This window comes from Phalacrocorax aristotelis, chromosome 19 (assembly GCF_949628215.1).
Source record: "Phalacrocorax aristotelis chromosome 19, bGulAri2.1, whole genome shotgun sequence".
Lineage (NCBI taxonomy): Eukaryota > Metazoa > Chordata > Aves > Suliformes > Phalacrocoracidae > Phalacrocorax > Phalacrocorax aristotelis.
In genome coordinates, this window is record NC_134294.1 from 5,390,044 (window position 1) to 5,408,062 (window position 18,019).

The 18,019-nt window shown below is 49.1% G+C and overlaps 1 protein-coding gene and 1 long non-coding RNA gene across 13 annotated transcripts in view; one reads left to right on the forward strand and one right to left on the reverse strand.

Annotated features, from left to right (window-relative positions):
• Window positions 1-18,019, forward strand: part of SAMD11 (sterile alpha motif domain containing 11) — a 188,869-nt gene that overhangs the window by 47,630 nt on the left and 123,220 nt on the right. For 4 of the 10 annotated variants that reach the window (XM_075113790.1, XM_075113797.1, XM_075113792.1 and 1 more), the window contains 3 exons: window positions 13,645-13,687; window positions 14,900-15,717; window positions 17,059-17,150. In XM_075113790.1, the coding sequence (XP_074969891.1) occupies window positions 14,916-15,717; window positions 17,059-17,150 (894 nt within the window). In that variant the 5' untranslated portion in view covers window positions 13,645-13,687; window positions 14,900-14,915. Of the gene's footprint in view, window positions 1-13,644; window positions 13,688-14,218; window positions 14,237-14,808; window positions 15,718-16,465; window positions 16,645-17,058; window positions 17,151-18,019 lie in introns of those variants that run through there. The other 6 variants (XM_075113796.1, XM_075113794.1, XM_075113793.1 and 3 more) reach the window with 6 other exon arrangements.
• Window positions 8,475-15,570, reverse strand: LOC142066417 (uncharacterized). Of its 3 annotated transcripts, none has more exons than XR_012663701.1 (3): window positions 15,480-15,569; window positions 10,330-10,465; window positions 8,475-10,119 (listed from the first exon to the last, which is right to left on the reverse strand). It is a non-coding gene; the product is annotated as an uncharacterized LOC142066417 (long non-coding RNA). The 3 variants fall into 3 exon arrangements; XR_012663703.1 differs by lacking the exon at window positions 15,480-15,569 and adding an exon at window positions 15,319-15,425; XR_012663702.1 differs by lacking the exon at window positions 10,330-10,465 and having other exon boundaries at window positions 15,480-15,570.

Genomic DNA, 18,019 nt, shown 5'->3' on the forward strand with positions numbered 1-18,019 from the left:
GGTCTCCGGGAGCGTTTGCAGCTTGGCGAGGCAGGGAAAAGGTTTTGCTGAGGGCTGGCAGAAGGCTGGTTGTTAAAAAGCAGTCTGGAGCTGAGTTAGAGGAAAAGGAATCTAATGTATTTCTAATCGTGATTTGATTTGGTGGAGCTAGAGACACCGTTAGAGCAGAGCATCCCAGCCTCTGCTGCTGTCGAGCTGAAACTCCTGATACCCTAAACAAGCTCACCCCCTCATTCAGGAGCTGAAAAGTCTCTGTCAAGGAAGGGGGAAAATTTGGTTTTGCAGACTTCTCGGTGACCGCAGCCCTGACTGCGGCCCGTGCCTTCGCGTGGCGCAGCAAGAGCTGGCGCTCGGCGAGCGCTGCGGCCTGCTGGGCTCTGCAGCTAGGCAGAGCTGCTATCGAAGGCGGGTGGCAAAAGGATGGAGCCGTAGCTCGCCTCAGCACTCAGTCATACCTGCGACCTGTCATACCTGTCAGACGACAGGAGCGAGGCAATAGGTTTGCCTGGGATAGCTTTTGAGGAGCTCTCGGTGTATGTGCTTGTCTGTATAAGCTCAGGCAGCGGACAGCCTGGACTGGAGAGCGGGGTCAGAGCTGTGTCACTCTGCCAACCACTCCATAAACTGTTTCTGGTGGGGAATTAACTCAAAATCCACATGACAACACTGTTGCGTGATTTGTTTGTTACATTTTTGTAACAAAAATCCAAAAAAGTTGGATTTTTAAGATAAAATTGAATGCAATCCCTCGGTTGACCCTATCTGCTCTTACTGGCTGAGTTCTTAGGATACCTTTAATGTAAGGATCTCCTAGTGCTTTCCAGAGCTTCATTAACATTTCACCCTTATTTCAGCTTGTTTGTTTCTCCGCATGCAGATTTCTTGTGTGCTCCGTCAGTTTGTCTCCCTTGTCCGTAGGCAGTGTGACTGGGGCCCTTCCATGGGTTTTGTCTCTGGGATTGTGACATGAGCCTGCTCTAAGTGATGTGACGGGAACACCGTAGCATCGGGGAAAGGCCTGAGTTGTTGGTTGACTTGTCAGAAGGAAATGCGCCTGTCTCATGGAGAATTGCCACAGCATACGGGGAAGAGGGTCTTGCTTCTGTTTGTGATGGGGATTGCAGTCTCAGCTTTACTTTCTAAGCCTTCCGTACTAGTGTGTCCCTTGGATAGAGGAGAATTGCTGACTGTTGTTCTTACTGTAAAGAGCAGGTTCTTAAACCCAGTCCAGTGATGCAACTCTAGGGTCTCCACATGTGACTGGCATGCAACCCATATTTCTTTTGCAAGGGCAAGCAACTCACAATTCAATCTTGCTCCTGACAGCTTGACTCCTCGCTGCTGTTAAGGTGCCTTTCAGACTTGAAACTTCAGTGCTGCTTGCAATGTATTAGCCAACTCAAAAGAAAAAAAAAAAAGGAACTAGCAAGCAAATGTTTCTCTCTCACAGTGAATTACATCTCTCTCATCCTGACCAGAACTCCTTGGACACAGGGGAATACAAGAAGCAAAGTAAATATTATTTTGTTATTGTTCAGCTGTATTTCTCTCCTGGTGTCGCCTGCTTGTCTGCAGAGGCACCAGGATGCCCAGAGCTCCTCGAACCCCTTTTTTTTTTGTTCCCCCACTCCATCTGTTGCCCTCACCCCCACTCCCAAGCAGTAGAAATATGTCCCAAAAGGCTTTGCCTCTGGTTAATGGGGAGAGGAGAAAAGAGACCACTATAAACATCTAGGATGTGTCAGGACAACTATTGTTACAGGCAGGTTAAAAAGGGACACACATGGAGGGGAACTTGGTACTCTGGAGGCGAAGGGACCTGCACGTGCAGGTGGGAAGGCCAGCGAAAAACGCTAACGAGTGAGAGGTGGTTAGCAGCAGTCAGAAGCTGCTAATTATCCCACGCTCCAGCTTGTTCTCATGAGAGCTGGGAAACCCTCTCTTTGATCCTCCTGCATTTCATCTTATAATTGGATGGGGCTTCCAGATGTTACTGCTGAGCGTTTTAGGGAGCTGATGGAAAGATGTGTCTTGAATCAAGGGCCTTGGACAATCCCAGAGGTATTTTCAGTGCTTTGCTAAAGGAGCGCTTGGGACACCCTTCATGTTCCCATCCCTGTTGAGTTGTTGCTAGGGTTTATTTGTATTGTCTCCTGAATGGCCTTTTCTTTACCGTGCACATCCTTAAGGTGCCACCCTTTTTTACTCCCATTCCAGGGAGAACAGAGCTGAATGTTTGTTTCCTCCTACCTAGAAGAGGTTTGAATTGGATCAAGTTTGCATCTCATTGCCGCAGTTCTGTATGACTATTCCAATAAATGGATTTACTGATTTAGTGGCATTTAGTGGTGCTACCGCAGCAGCAAGTCTGCAGACAGCTCCAAGAACATCAATGGAAAGGGAGTTTTGAATTTGTCATTGCAAAGATGCGTGCTGAAAGCCTGATCCTGGCAGCTAAATCTTTTCATCAACAGTACATCCAACCTAAGCAAAACAACATGAAATGTAAAGATGTAATTTTTGCATCTTTGCACCTGTAAGTTGCTCATTAACGGGCCGTAGATCAAGGTATTAGCAGAAATCAGCTGGGGAGGATTTTTCCTGCCTATTCCAGGAAGAGACATGTCCACTCCTGAAACGCCTGGTCTCGCAGAAGCTCTGATTACAGACTCTCATTGCACTGCAGGTTTCTTTAGCATTTCCGGAAGAATTTCTGCTCTGGCACAGTACTGGCAGAATGGAGAATGATGGGGACAGAGGTGGAAGGTCTGTTTGCTTGAAAAAAAAGTTACAAAAGCATAGTTAAAGTACTGTAGGTATAACTGTATGATCTCTATTATTATTCCAAATAATAATGCCTTTCCCCAGTTGAGTAATACAAATAAGATCAGAAAAGTACCTCTCCCAGAAAAGCTTCCCGAGCGGGAGTTATGCAGTATGAAATGGCTCTATAATTTTAACGGTAAATTTCTTAGTGCAGACAAACCCTAGCTCTTGTAGCAGTCCCAGGGAGTGTCACAAAAGAGGGCATTAGTGTTACTAAAGGGCCAGCAGTTTTCTAAGGAAATGTTTTCCATAATCAGCTGTAATCTGAAATGAGATAACAGTGCCTAGATACCATAGTGACATAGATGGCACGTGCCAACTATTCCCTGTAACAACCTCTTGAGGATCTCCTTACGAATTAGAACACCCAGTCACACACTTATCGTGAAGGCTTATAGCTCCAGATGGAAGAAAAAGCTGCATTCACGCGGGCATGCGCACTCTAGTTGATCTTACTTGGCTGTTGACCAGGAGCGCTGCATGGAGCTATGTGCCCTTTCAGGACTGCTGATAGGAGGCTGGGACCCACCACCCCTATGTACTCATGAGGCAGAACAAGAGCACAGAGGGGAGAGAGTGTCTTTGTCCTTTTTAAGGTGTTATGTTTGCCTCCTGAGATAAAGGAGATCAAGAAATGGTCAGGAGAATCCTCGGCAAGGGGTACCAAAGCTGACGTCTTTGGTAGTGCTGACATCCCCAGGGAACGGAGATGGGCAACCCTCAACCCTGAGCCACACACTCTCGAATTACAATTCCGGAGGCGAGTGGTGGGGTCTAAAACTGGTTCACGCTGCAGAGTCCATGAATGCGCTATGGGTACCACACTCCTTGACGTCTTGGATAGGCGCTCTGCTCCACTAAGAATATGGCAGAAAGGAAATATTGAGGAATTTCAACTACGGATGGCTGAAAGTTAAGCAGATATATTAACTGTGCTGATCTCCACAATCAAGGACAGGTTGTCCATTGCTTTTAGAGCTGAGATTTGGGGCTGGATTTATGGGGGTTTTAGGAACCTCTTGTTTTCTTAGATGAAGTGAATCTTCACGTCTGGGCACTGGAGCACAAGCTGTTTCAAGTGGGTCATTCAGATCTCTCTCCCTGCTTTTTCTTAACACAGGCATTCTGGCTGCTGAAGCCATTTTGGAGCTTTCATGCAGCAGTGGCTGCCATCAGCTCAAAGTGAAGATACAACCAAAGTGCTGAAAAGGTCTAAAATATTTGCGAAAAGGTGTGGGGCATGCACAGGATTGTATCTCAGTTTGAACTGTGTGCTTGCTTGCTTGTTTTCCTGCCACCACAATAAGCAGGACTGGGCCTATGCCTGTACTTGGTGAGACCTCCTCCAAAGAAACCCACCTGGTGTTGACGATTCGATAGGTTCCAGTCTGTTCTCAGAGGATGTTGGGCCTGGTGGCATTTCATACTTCTCTTTAAAAAAAAAAAAAAAAAAAAAAAAAAGGATGAAGAATGGGATGCCACAGGATTTGAAATTTCTCAAAGAGAGTAATTTTATATGGTGTTGTTATTGATGAAGGAATAGTTTAAAATCCTTTTTCTCTCAGTAGAATTAAGGATCCGGACAGATGTCACCTGTCTCAGAAGGACTCCAAGTGGCTGCTCCAGAGTTGGCCTGATGACATTTTGTTAGAGCCTCATCCTGTTGTAGCACACCACATGTCCTGAGAGCAACAACATGGGTTATTTCTTCTGTGAGGATGGAAGCAAATGGTAGGGGCATATGCAAACTATGAGCAGGAGCCATGGGGACCAGTAAACTAAGGGAGGACGGGAGGAGAAAGAATGGGAGGCTCAGCCCAGAGTCATGTAGATATAACATCCCTAAACGAGTCCATTCACCTGGGTTTGCACCGTGTCCTGGACTTCTCAAGGTTGACGCTAATAGGGTCACATTCATTTTCTAAAGAGAGAAGTGGATGGCTTAGTTTGCGTTACTGTATTTCAAGAAGCAAACTACAAATCTGATTAGAATGAGGTATAAAATTGCGTAGGTGTGTATGGCCAACGTGTGTGTGTTTATGTGCCCATGTGTACACACAGATCACTTCTAAGAAGCACAACGTGTTTGTGGTAGTCTGAAGGTTAATCCAGGTTGGGACTTGATTTCCATATTCACTCAGTGAGAACTGATGCAATCTTTGTAGTAATACACAATACTGATACTGATGTCTTTGTAGTAACAAAGTACCCAATATATTGGAACAATGAGCATTCTTACAGTCAAATACAGCAAATTCCCTGGTGAGTTAAGCTACGGCTACTCTCTCAGGTATTAGTAGGAGAGAGGGGGAGAATCTTGCACTCAATAATTTATGGATCCATAAAGATTTCTTCCTGAGCAAGTAATAATTCTTTGGAAATTAGGACTAATTAAAAGCAATACCATCCTTGTAAATGCATTCAGTTACTTTGTCAAGACAATTTTATATTTGTTTCCTATGACGTTCCCATGTGCATCCTAATCAGTGTTTTGCCGTAATTGTGATTAGCGACCATACCACAGAGACGGGCTCCTTAAAAACCAAAGGAAAGTAACAGGCGGGTGGGTGGTCATAGACTGGAGTGCCTTCCGGGTATTTACAATGGATTAGGCTTTTTATTTTAGGGTCAGTGCAGCCTTAACCTATACACAGTGGTTTATGGCTAATGCCGGCATTGCTTCTGGGTGGAAAGCATGTGTGAGAAATGTCTGCATGCTTGATGTACTTAAAAGGGAAGACAGGAACTTAAAAAGATCTCTTTCCTCCACTACTTGTCCTCAGTAATTGGCCCCAACTTCCTCCTAAGTCTTTCCCGGGGAGTGAAAAATGAAATGTGTGTTGGAACCCATCTTTTTGCCCCTTCAGCTGTTGGCACATCTGTTAGTCTGCTGAGGATGAGATGCAAGTTACCAGATGGCTGAAATGTTAGTGACTGAAATTCTGATGGCTGCTCCCATAAAGCCAAACTAATATTTCAGCAGCGTGTCTCTTACAAATTGATATGCACAGAACCTCGGATTTGATGTTTTAGCTCTTCCTATCTTTCTCGGGACACAAAACAAAGAAAAATTAGCTCTCTTGTTTACCCAGAGTCTGTTTTCTGAGTGCACATGCCTGTGCATCTCTGTGTGTCTGTGTCTAACAATGGATAACCCTTGGTGCCAGGCTCTTGCTACTACTGCAGGCGTCAATTGCTACAGGACTGTGGCTGTTCCCATCGTTTTATCCGCAGCTAACTCTGTGCTGCAGACAACAGATGAAAGGAATAGCTTTTGCGAACTGTACAGTGTTCAAAATGCCTTTTTATCCTTTCCTCTTGGTGCTAAACGTTAAACTTTGTGGCAGCGTACAGAGTAGTTTTTCAAGTGTCTGCTGACAGCGTATCTATTTCCATGCGTGCCTTTTGAGTGTGAAGAGTGAGTGAAAATAGTTTGTGCCATGTCTAGGTGCAGATTAGTTTTGGCTAAGGCAAGGAAGATGAACGACAAACAAAATCCTTTTCTCTGTCTGCGAACAAAATAGTTATTTGTAGGTATTCGCCGAAGAGTTTAGATGAACAATTTTAGGCATCAGGCATCAAAATTACTTGTAAACCGCGTGCTCTGACATTTCTGCATTTGCCACGTGTGGTGTGTTATGGCTCAGTATTTGAGTTATTGAACTCGAGAAAAAGAGAAATATAGAAATATATAGTATGAGATAGAAATGAATGAGGAGTATGAACACCTGAAGAGTTGTGCTTCTCAACTCTGCTCTACAGAGATGTTTTCACAGTTTTATGAGTGAAGAACCTGAGTTTGGAGTCAGTAGGTGAATTGCTGCAGTCACACAGTGAAGCAAAATAGGCAGAGACAGAAGTTGGAATGCCCGGCTCCACATGTAGAAAAGTTCAAGTTTGGAAGTCTGACAAACAAATAAAACGCGGTGCTAAGTAGTTGCAGCAGGCAGCTTCTCTTGTCCACAAGCACGCTGCATTTGCTATGAAGCAACGCAAGGAAAGGAGCAGAAATTGCTCTTTTTGCAGGGAACTCACATCACCATGAGAAAGTTCAAATGTGTAAATGCCTGTTTATACATTTTTTAAAATTCCCTTTGTTTTGTTTTTGTTATGCTTTACTTATAGCTTATCTAAGTTTTTGTTTGATTAAAGCACTCTGTTGCAGTGTAGTCATGGCAACAAGTTTACTTGAATGAGTCTCTTTTTGTAGAACGTAGGGTTTAAAAGGAAAGAAAAGCAAATCCAAACAAGACAAGCCTTCAGGTGGTTCTGATCCAGCGTTTATTCATAATGATAGAGGCGCAAGTGAGGAGCGAGAGAGGAGTGAGTACAGAGTGGCTTATGTGCATTTGTCTCCGTGAGTTCACGGGAGACTCTGCTTATGCCTATGACCGTTCGTAGGTGTGTCTTTGGGTATGTTTTGTTCAAATACAGTGTACCTGGAGAAGAGACCGTGTAAGAGTTCTGGTTGCAGCAGCGCTGGAGTTACGACTGCCTTTCCGTGCTGGCGTGACCTCGATAGTCCATGAAACAATTGCAGAGAAAGCACAGCAGTGCAGACTTCTGTGAGGACTCCCTACAGAAACGTAGGTCCGTGTCGATGGGACTCCTACGTGATGTCTCCTCAGAGTACCGGTGTTAATTTGGTAACATTTAGCTATGGCAGAAGGACACTCACTGCAGTCCTATCTGAAACTGCAGTTTGGACGTAGCCCTGACTAGGGCCTATCTATACATAGTTTCACTTTGCTGTAACAATAATAGTTCAGAATTCATCCTCGTGGAATTTGCACAGCCCTCTAGTGGGGTGCAGTTACACTAGTGGAGAGGTGATGTGTGCTAATCCCATCGTTACTAGGGCAATGACTACACTACATCAGTTTCTAGAAAGGAGGAGAATTAGAACAATACAAAAGCAGTCTGCAGAGATGCCCAATGATGTAAAGACTTTAAAGCGTGTAGCTCTAACTGATGTGTTCAAAAGCTGTAAGCTTGAAGTGGTCGAGGTGGGTTCTGACTAGTCTTTAGTTTGATCTTTCTAGCGTGTATTAAAAGTAGTCACACCTTGATTACACTAGACTCCTCTGACACAGTACTTTCGAAGTATTAGCTAACAAAGTTCATCTGCCTAACCTGAAAAAAAGTGCTCTGTTCGTGCACACGTGTTTGTAAACGCAAATTAAGGGAGAGACCCATGGGTTATTATTTTATGGCACTGTGTGACGTTGGGATGGCACACCTAATGTTATCTTCTTTTCAATGGGCACTGATTTTTTTAATGTTTTAACCCAGCAATAGATTCCAGCCATACTCAGATTCTTGGACAGTCAGTTTTTCAGTGTATCGTTTTGTTACTATGATTGTGGGAGGGAAGGCAGGCAGGAAGTTAGGGAAGTGGAGAAGCAAAGAGGGATCTACAAGTGCTGGGACAAAGCCAAGCTTTAGATTAATGCAACGTGACCATCATTTCACCATCTTTTGGTACAGTGAGTTTTCTTAGCAGTGGCGCAGGGTAGAGTAGCACAAAGGCTTTAGGAAAAAGAGAGAATCTGGTGGAGGCTTTCTTCTGCATTACAACTCAGGTACCTCAAGTCTTTCACAACAGTTACGAATTAGCAATAAATAACCTCTGAGGAGAGAGGAACAGACAGAGGAGAAGGATGCATTTTTAATTGCAATATGCACAAAGAACAATAGTTAATGCAGAGAGAAGCACAGGGAAGCTGTCCAGCCGTTGGAACTGCAAAGAAGGCAGCTCTTGCCTTAAAAGTAATGGGTCAGAGAGAATGGTTAGTATAACAGCAGCCTTGATCCTTAAGGCCTTACGCCATTGGTGATTCCTGTAAGTTCTTTTTTGACATCATGGAGGCATCAACCGAGTGTAGCTAAACTTGTTGTTTTCTAAAACCTTTGTAGAGAAGGGCAACCTCTTGCTGTATTATGGGGGGCTAAAACACTGAAGCGTGAAGTCAGTAAAAGTTTGCCATTGGTTTTAATGGAAATAGGATAGTGCCTTTTTAATTTAAACTTCTTGTTGTGGAGATCTCAAGGCTGATTCTGATCTCAGATACCACGACGTACCTGAACTTCGACCAGTAGGGAAGAGGGATGAATCAGTCCTTTATCATTTGATAGGTTTTCCAGTGCCATATTCCTCTGGCAGCACATCACAAAGGGAAATGGTCCCTGGGGGCACAGCCAGCCTCCCAGCGCAGTCGCAGGGTGATTCTTGCTGTGCAGCATGTGTAGCAGCATACAAAGGTCACCGAGCTCCCGGCCAGGTGAGTGGTTACAGCACAGCACAACCGCTATACCAGTCAGAGAGAGAACACATGTGCTCCCTGTATGGGAAGTTATTAATTATTTAGAAGAAGGGAGCAGCTACTTTAGAATTAGAGTCCTTGCCTCCCAGATGAAACTTCCTTCACTTCTGCCCAACAGACATTTATTTCTTAGTTTTTTGAGTACTGTGATCTACTTAGACTGGTCACATAGCTACACAGGGCACTTGTAGGGAAGGTGGTTTGGAAGAGGCATTTTGTGAAAACAGTTTGATGAGAAGAGAGTTCCTTAAACCACCATTGACTGTCCCAGGCTGTTCTCTTGGAAGCAGACAAAATGCTTGGATTAGATAGGGACGTATGCAATTTACAGCTCTGGTTTGTTGTGTAAGCTCATGGTTTGTTGTGTAAGCTCATAATACCGTGACCCTACTTCCAAGAAAGGCAGAAAAAACTCTGAGTTCCATGGTGCTCCTTTTTCACTCTAATACATTTGTGTAAAAGGCAGCGTTCTGTATCAGCAGGATTAAAAAGGGTACAGCCCAGCAGTTCCTGAGAAAGTATTTTCTGAGAGGCAAAGCCCTTTCCAGTGTCTTCCTTCCCAACCCTCCTCCCCTAAATACCCACCTGAGCCCTCCCTGCTGTTGCTCTTGCTGCTGGGCTGTCAAAATCTCTCTCATAATGAAGCAGTCTGGCCTGAGGCTACTATTACCTCCAATACTGATCCTGCTGAGCATGACTCTGGCAGCATGGCTGGCTGTTCACATGCGGTGAGCATAGAGCTGGCCACACCTGGCAAGGAATGAAAGACAGAAAGCAGCGAATCCTGGCTGTTAGACAGCCTTGATGTCCTCTGAGGCTGTGAAAGGGACTGGGGAAGGCATGACCATGGCTGGCTCGGGAGGCGGTGGTGTGGCTGTTTGGCCTCCTTCCCTGTCTTTTGGTAGGCTCAGCAGTTTGGTAGGACAGAGGCGTTGCTTTCCATCGCTGGTGTGATAGTGTCTGGGTAATGCTGTGGAAAGATAGGGAAGCGGGGAGAGGAGCTGTTAACTTGCAGTCATTAAAGGCTAAGCACCCCAACTTCTTTGGGGGAAAACATGATTCAGTGGATACTACACCAATTGTTGAAAGACCTGTTTTATTATCTAAGCTCTTCTGGTGTACAGGACAGAACTGTGCTGGCATAGTTAGTTTTGGACTGTGAGAACCTCATGCTTCAGACCTGCCACAACAAGGCCGGCAAGACCAGTGCTATAGACGCAGCTGTGCTGACAGAACGTTGCATCTGTTCGTTTAGCTTAGCTTAGGCAGAGGCTAACGGTGCTAGAGATGGCATGTATGGTGTCTGTGCTGGAATCCTGCGAAGACAGAAGCTCTGGATTAGTTTGTGAACTCAGGCTGGTCATTTTTCATGTACTGGGTCATCTCTCTCCTCCCAGCCTCAACCTGTCTTTCCTGTAAAGAGGCAGGGCCTGCATCTGCAATGAGTTTTTAAAACAGCACAAAGGACCTTTGATCTCAGAAACCCAGAGATTCACTGTCACACATGTAAATAACAAATTACATTTAGGAAGTTTCCCCTCCTTTTACGGGTAGAATAATGGAGGCGTATGCAGGGTAAGTAATTTGTCCATGAAACTGGTGATAGAATAAGGAGGTAACACCTTATGTCTTAACTTTCAAACCTGTGCTTGAAGCATCATCTCTTCTTGTAAAATGCTTTACAGCACAGCCAGCTCTTTGCAGTAATTGACCCATGTGACCTCAGAGAAATAAAAGATCCAGGTTTCGTTTCAATCCAACACGACGTACTCCAGAGGTGGAGAACCAAATGTTGGAAAAATGATCACTATTTACTATGTTTACTGTGATAGTGCCTCTGTGAGCAAATTAAGAACCACCCTTTCCCTTTGCTGGGTGCTGTGAACCACACAACAAAAAGACATAGTGGTTTGTGCCCCCAGACTTGAGAACGTCTTCCACTTCCTCAGTGTGGAATTTGCAAAGTGTACCTAGTTCTCTCTAACCACGTGTGCATGGATTTGCTTACATCTCTTGGACTGCTCTCCAGTGGTGAATCTGTTTACACTAATCCTGAAAGCTCTACTGTTAAGAGACCGGAGCTGAACAACTTCAGACTCCTGCTGTCAAACTCAGACATCCAAACAGAGCTCTTGTTGCAGTGGGGAGGGGTAGGGAGGACTTGTCAGTAACTTTTAGTGCTTGTAAGAGACTGATGGGATCAGCTTGAATCTGTGCCTCTTGAATCCCCCCCAAACTTCACTGAGTTCTGCCAGAAGGCCTAACGTGTGTGCAAGAAACCCTGCCTGGTCCAAGCCATGCACCTCATGCTGAGCCATCATCGCATTGAGCCATTGAGGCCTTACTCTTCCAGCGCTGGGCCTCTACACAGCTTGGCCAGTGCACCTACGTCATGACTGGCATCAAGTGCCTGCTTTTTCCAGGAATCAAACACAGCCAAGTAGATGCTGCCCTTCTAGAATGAAGACTCAGCATATTCACTTCACTTACGACTAGGTCCAGATTTGAGCCCAGTTTCTTCAGAGGTAAAAAGCAACTGAGCTGACATGCAGCTGGAAAACCCATGGCAAGTCACCTTTTCCTTTAAAATAACAGTTAAATAAAAGTTCTCTGGGTTAGGAAAGGTCTCGTTACAGCTGTTTGACAGGGGCAGACTGGATGGTAAAGCAAGATGCTGTTAGGAGATCTGAGTGTGCATCCAAACCGCAGAGATCTGCGAAGTGTAGAAGTGCTGCGGAAGGATTTGTTCCAGGAGGACGAAGGCCATTCTCGTTCTGCTCTCGTGTGACCCCTCCTGGAGACTTGTCTTTGGAGAAGGCTGCGGCCAAGCTCTTCCCACACTTGGAGGTGAAGCTGCCATTAGGAATGGAGCTGGAAGAAGAATAGTAACCCTTATGGCTGTTTAAAAAGAAAGAACACTTTGAGAAAGACTATCCACTCCCCTGTAAAAAGTGAAAAGAAGTCAGTCCTGTGAGAAGCCAAGTTACAAAGAAGATGGAGTCAAAGGAAGTCTGAAGTAGTTCTCAAGCCTTTGCAGAGAGCTCAGTGCAGTTCTAGGTATGGCAGGCACGAAGGCTTTCTGGGTGTGGAAGAGCAAACAGTTCTTGCTGTATGGCCTTCTCACCTGACCTCCACCCAGAATCCTCTTATATGCTTTCACAGAGAAAGCCTGTGTCTCCCAGAGCCTCTTCCAAGCATTTTCCTCGTTCATTAGGTGATAATAGAAAGTGATTTTTCCTCTGTCATCTTGAGCAATCAGAAGCATTAAGAATAAGAGCCTAAGCCTGAAAGCCTAAATGAGAGGGTTTTGATGGGTATGTATATCTGCCTCCTTCATTAGAGCAAGAAGCAAGGATGGCTCCCAGAGCTTGCATTTCTTGAGAATAAATAGGCAAGAAACAAGGATCATGGTTAAGTAGTGTCAAGAGAAAACTGAGGTTTGGGGCTTAGATTCCATTCCCAGATCTGCTGAACCCCACAGAGGCCGTTTCCTCCACCTTTACTGGTGCGAAGCAATAGCTTGTCCCACAAGTGGTCCATTAGTGGGCTTTTTGTAGAGAGGGGTACTTATCACCCGAGAGCTACAGGGGGCAGAAAATAACACCTGTAAGATCTCTTGGTGCACAAATGTGAACTCGTCACACATATTAGCCTGTATTTACTCATAGTGGGACCGAGGAGCTGCGTAACCCCAGCGTGAGTACAGTGGTCACGTTCTGGATCTCAGCCTCTTTACACTTCAGTTTCTCCACCAGTAAAGTGAAGCTAAAAGCAGCTTTCTCAGGAAGGTGCTAGGAGGTGGTGGTGTTTCTCCTTCCCTGTCAATGCTCTTGAGATCATCTGAGAGAAGGTGCTGGAGTGACGGGCTACTGTGGCTCAGAAACTACCCTCCTAACTCTGTCAATGGCCGATTGTCCCAACAGCAAATCCATTTCTCACTGTCTGCAAGGAAAGTTCAGCTTGACGCTGACTCCCCCTGTAAGAAAGCAGGGGGCACAATCTTTTTAGCAAGGGGACAATCTCTTTAGCAAGGCCTGTTGTGGCAGGACAAGGGGTTATGGTTTTAAACTAAAGGAGGGTAAATTTAGACTGGATATAAGGAAGAAATTTTTTGCTATGAGGGTGGTGAAGCACTGGAACGGGTGGCCCAGAGAGGTTGCAGGAGCACCATCCCTAGAGGTGTTCAAGGCCAGGTTGGACGGGGCTCTGAGCAACCTGATCTAGTTGAAGGTGACCCTGCTCACTGCAAGGAGTTGGACTGGATGGCCTCCAAAGGTCCCTTCCAACCCAAACCCTTCCATCATTCTATGACTCTGTGATAAAGCAAGTAATAAGAGGCACACCTCGGGACAAAGCTAAGAACTTTTTGTTGTTGTTCGGGGAACTCTACGGCAGAACTCATACAGAAGTCTCTGTTCTGCCACCCCGTGAGACTTGTGGGGCATATTTCTTGTACTGTGTTTAAGGGGATAATTTATTTTTATTTCCCTTCTAGGTAGGATTCTTCCTGCACAGTCAATCCTACTCAGCATCCCAAGGTAGGCAACTCCATCTTGTTGATGTGACAAATCTCTGTAACAACCACGCAACTTAATTTCGGGCCATGTTGTCCTCTCGGGGCGGTTTCGCACGGACCTTGCGCCATGCCTGCCACAGCTCGTAATGGAAACCAAATTTATACCGCGTCTCCTAAGTCTTGCTTATGGGAGAAGAGGGAAGGCTCTAGGCTGTCTGGTCGAGGTATAGCTGCCTTCTGGAGGTAGAGGTGGTCGCAAGAGGGGCCTGCCGAGGAGAGCAAGCAGCAGGCATTCCCGCCGGGGAGCGCACCCAGGGGCCCGGCGGGGGTGCAGCCCCCCGGCAGGGAGGGTGTCCGCAGCCCCCCGGGGCCGGGGGGAGCCCCGGGTCCCCCGCGCCGGGCTGGCGGCTCCTGGCGCTGGCCCCGCCGGCCGTCGCTCACCCCCTCGCCCCGGCGGCGCTTTGCAAAAAGCGCCTCTGCTGTTTAAATGGGCCAAGTTAGAGTAAAGCGGCGGCGGCGGCGGCGGAGGGAAAGCTTGTTTGGTCAGAGTCTCTGAACTATACCGGGACTTGTGAGCGCAGATCAATATCTGTCTGTCCCGGCTCGGAGGGGGGCCCGGCCCAACAGCCCGACGTGGCGAGGCGTTTCGGGTCTGGGGGCAGCGGCGCAGGGAGCGCCGGCCCCGCCGTGTGGCACCAGCTCGGGGCGGGGGGGGGGGGACGGGACAGGAGCGTGTGCGCGCCTGCTGCTCCGCGCGTGTAGATCCACCCAGAGATACGTGTAATACCATGCTTTTAAAGATTTCTGTGCAGGAGTGGGGAATTAAATACCAACTCCCGGTGATCGTAAAGCCTGGGGTGGGAGCGGGGCGAGGCGGCACTTTGCAGGTGAAGGTGGGCGGCCCCCGGGAAACTTCGCCGCCGGGGCGGCCGGAGCCCGCGGGCGGAGCGGGGAGAGCCGGCCCCGGCCGGGGGCTTCGTCCTCCCGGCGCCGGCGGGGGCGGGAGGGGGCGGCGGGGCGGCGGCGGGGGCGCAGCGCTTAATTTTAATTATTGCATATAAATAAATAAACCAGGTGTCAGTTTAAAGGAAGGAGGGGGGGGGAGAGGGTGAAAGGGGGCTGGGTGGGCGGCGGGGAACCCTCCAGCCCTGGTGAGAAGGTGGGTCGATCTAGGGGAATCAATAAGCTTTTTTTTTTTTTTTTTTTTTTAAAACCAAAATAATGTCTACGGCAGCAGAGACCTCTCCGAGATGTCAGGTATTAGTCCGGAGGGGCAGATCTGCGAGCCACACAGCAGCTCCCGGGTCTACGGTACATTAGCCTCTCCGTGGGAGAGGGATCCCAGACAGCTCTGCTGGGGAGCCAGCCCAGGAGATTTGTTAGCGGGCTGCTCCGGGGGATACCAGCCACCTCCGGCACCCGAGCGCCAAAGGTGCTTGTGTTGCTGCTGCTGCTGCTGCTGCTGCTGGCGCATTTCATCCAAACTCCAGCCAGAGCGGGGGCAAGTTGAACCGGAGACATTAGAGCCACTGTGCTTTGGAGAGACGAGGGCGCACGGGGAGCGCGGCGGCACCATGCCTGCTATCAAGAAGGAGCGACTTGACAGGGAAGAGATGGCCCTGGCAGCCTTTAACCAGCCCATGGAAACCTTACCTGACTATCTCGCCCCTCTGGCCGCCGCTGCCATTCCGGTGGTCACCCCGCACCCGCCGGCTTACGACCAGATCTTTGCCCACCGCGCGTACCTGGGCTTCCACGAGACCCACCACCCCCACCCCCCGCACCCCCCCCACCCCCACCACCTCCCCGAGGACCTGATGCTGGAGAGGTTTTCCTCCATCCCGGATTTCCAGCCCTTCTTTGACAACGGAGAGCCTTGCATCGAGGTGGAGTGCGGGGAGAACAAGGCGCTGCTCTACATCAATAAGTTGTGCCAGGGGAGCAAAGGACCCTCTATCCGGTACCGGGGAGAGTGGCTCACCCCCAACGAGTTCCAGTTTGTCAGCGGCAGGGAGACGGCCAAGGACTGGAAGCGCAGCATCAGGCACAAAGGTAAAGGCGCCGCTCGGCTTGTGCCGGGGTCCCCGCGCTGCTCTGCTCTTCCTCCGCATCCTCCCCCTCGCCCCCATGCTTCGGGAGCGGGATCCGCGGGGGAGGCTGCCTGCCTATTAGCATTCGCACGGGGAGGGAAGAGCTCAGGACCAGGTCTCCCGTGGCCGTGTGTGTTTGTGTGTCCCCCCCCTCCACGCTCCCCAGCGCACCCCTGTCTCCCGGATCCCCCCGCCGAGCGCGCTGGTACCGGGCTCTGCGGAGAGCGGTGAAGTTTCCCGAGCGATTTGGGGATAGTTGCTTTGGGAGGGGGGTGTGGATGTGTGGGGACGGGTGTGTGTGGGGGGGCTTCTCTCTTTCGGAGAGAAGTTTCACTCGGCGCGGTTTGAACACCGAGCAGATGGCGGGGTGCGGGCTTTGCACCCCGCCGCTCCCCTCCGTGGCGGCGGCAGCCCCGTCGCGCCGGGTGAGGACGGTCCCCGGCGGCGGGGTGGCGGGCGGGGCGGAGGAGTGTGTGGGGGGGTGTGTGTGTCGGGGGGGTGTTCCCCTCGCAGCTGGGTGGTGCGGGACCTCCGCGGCGCTGACGGGAGCCTGCCCTGCCTCCCTCCCTCCCGCCCGCCCGCCGCGCAGTCCCGGCACCGGGGCGGCTGGTGCGGGAGGCGGCGGAGCGGGGGGCCGGTGGAGGGGGGGGGCCGGGGGCGGCGGGTGGGGACAGCCGGCGCGACACGTAGCGAGCTGAGAGCCGGAGGTGTCAGCCCGGGGGTCTCGGAGCTGTTGGGAGGTGGCTGACACCCCGCCTTGCTCATTGATCGCCAGAGAAAAGGGGAGTCACTCCGGGGGCCGCGCTAATTGTCGTTCCTCCGCTCATCTCTTCTGTTTCTTTTATTCCTGGGCTCCGGGCTGCGTTCAGGAAACCTCAATTCCTCTGGGGTGAGTCAGGAGGACTGAGGAGCAAAGGGGGGGGATTGCCCACCGGGCCGCCCCGCTCGCACCGCCCCGTCCCCCGGCGTGGGCAGCGCGGAGCCCCGCGGGGCCGTGCGGGGGCGGCTGCGGGGCTGCGGAGGAGCCTTTCCGCCTCGGCTCCCTGCAGGCTGCCGGAGCCCCGGTGCCAAGGTTAGCCAGGGGCTGAGCAGGGCCGCGCCGGTGCTCCTTTCCACGGGCTTCTGCAGGGGAGAAGGTCGGCCGGAGGGGCAGGCGGGGTGGGGGTGGGTGCTGGCAGGCGAGGGGAGGGGTGTTTGCGCGGAAGCAGACGCGTCCTCCCCCCTCCCCCCCTTCCCTAAATACTTTCCTTTTATAAAGGTGCTGATCCTTTTTCTTCTTCTTTTTCTTCTCCTCTGCATCCAGGGAAAAGTTTGAAGACTCTTATGTCCAAAGGAATCTTACAGGTACATCCTCCAATCTGTGATTGCCCTGGGTGTCGAATTTCGTCTCCAGTGGTAAGATTATTGTTAAACTATGTGCTTTAGTTAAGACACCTCCCCTGTCCTCCGCATCCATCCCTTAAAAACATCTCTTTGCTTCTGTGATCATGAAACCGTGATCTCTGAGGGCTAGGAACTGTCAGTCACCGAGTGTTTGCCAGAGCACCGCTTGCGCTGCGAGCGTACCTGCAGTCTAGTTACGGGCTTGCAGAAGAGGAGTTTGCAAACAGAGCAGATGGGGAGAGCAGTGTCTGACCCGAAGGATGCGACGCACAGTGCGACTGCACGCTTTTTCAGGGGGAGCTGTCTATGCGCAAAGGGGAAATCATTCAGCAGCCTCTTCCCTGCTCTCGCCCCTTTGTTTTTGTGTGTTGTGCAGAGGTGTAAAGCGGGTAAATAAAGCAAAGGGGAATGATAATTGCACCCACGTGTTAGAGCCAGAACAGCCACAGTTTACAAACCATTAGTGTTGGGTTTTTTAGATAAACTGAAGGGGGAACAAGCTCATTTTAGATGCTTACAACTTTTACAGCATTCACATCACAGATTGCAGTTAATGCTTCCTAGATCTTTTCTTCCCGACTTTTGAGTTCCTTGTGCTTTCTGCTGTCTGCCTTTATCCCAAGACTTTCAGAATCTCTATGTGACATCAACACCTTCATGGAAAAGACGTTGATGCTGTAAATAAAAAGCTACTGAAATCATATTAAACTAAGGCACTAAAACCAGTTCATCATGTGCAAAAAAATAACCATAAAATACAAGAACATCTAAAAAGGATGGCAAAGCTGTTGGTTTGTGGAACTAAAGCAGGTCTGGGTCTGGAAGAAACACCATGACTTAAAACATTGTCAGTAGCGCTGCGGAAACAGACGCAGCTGGAA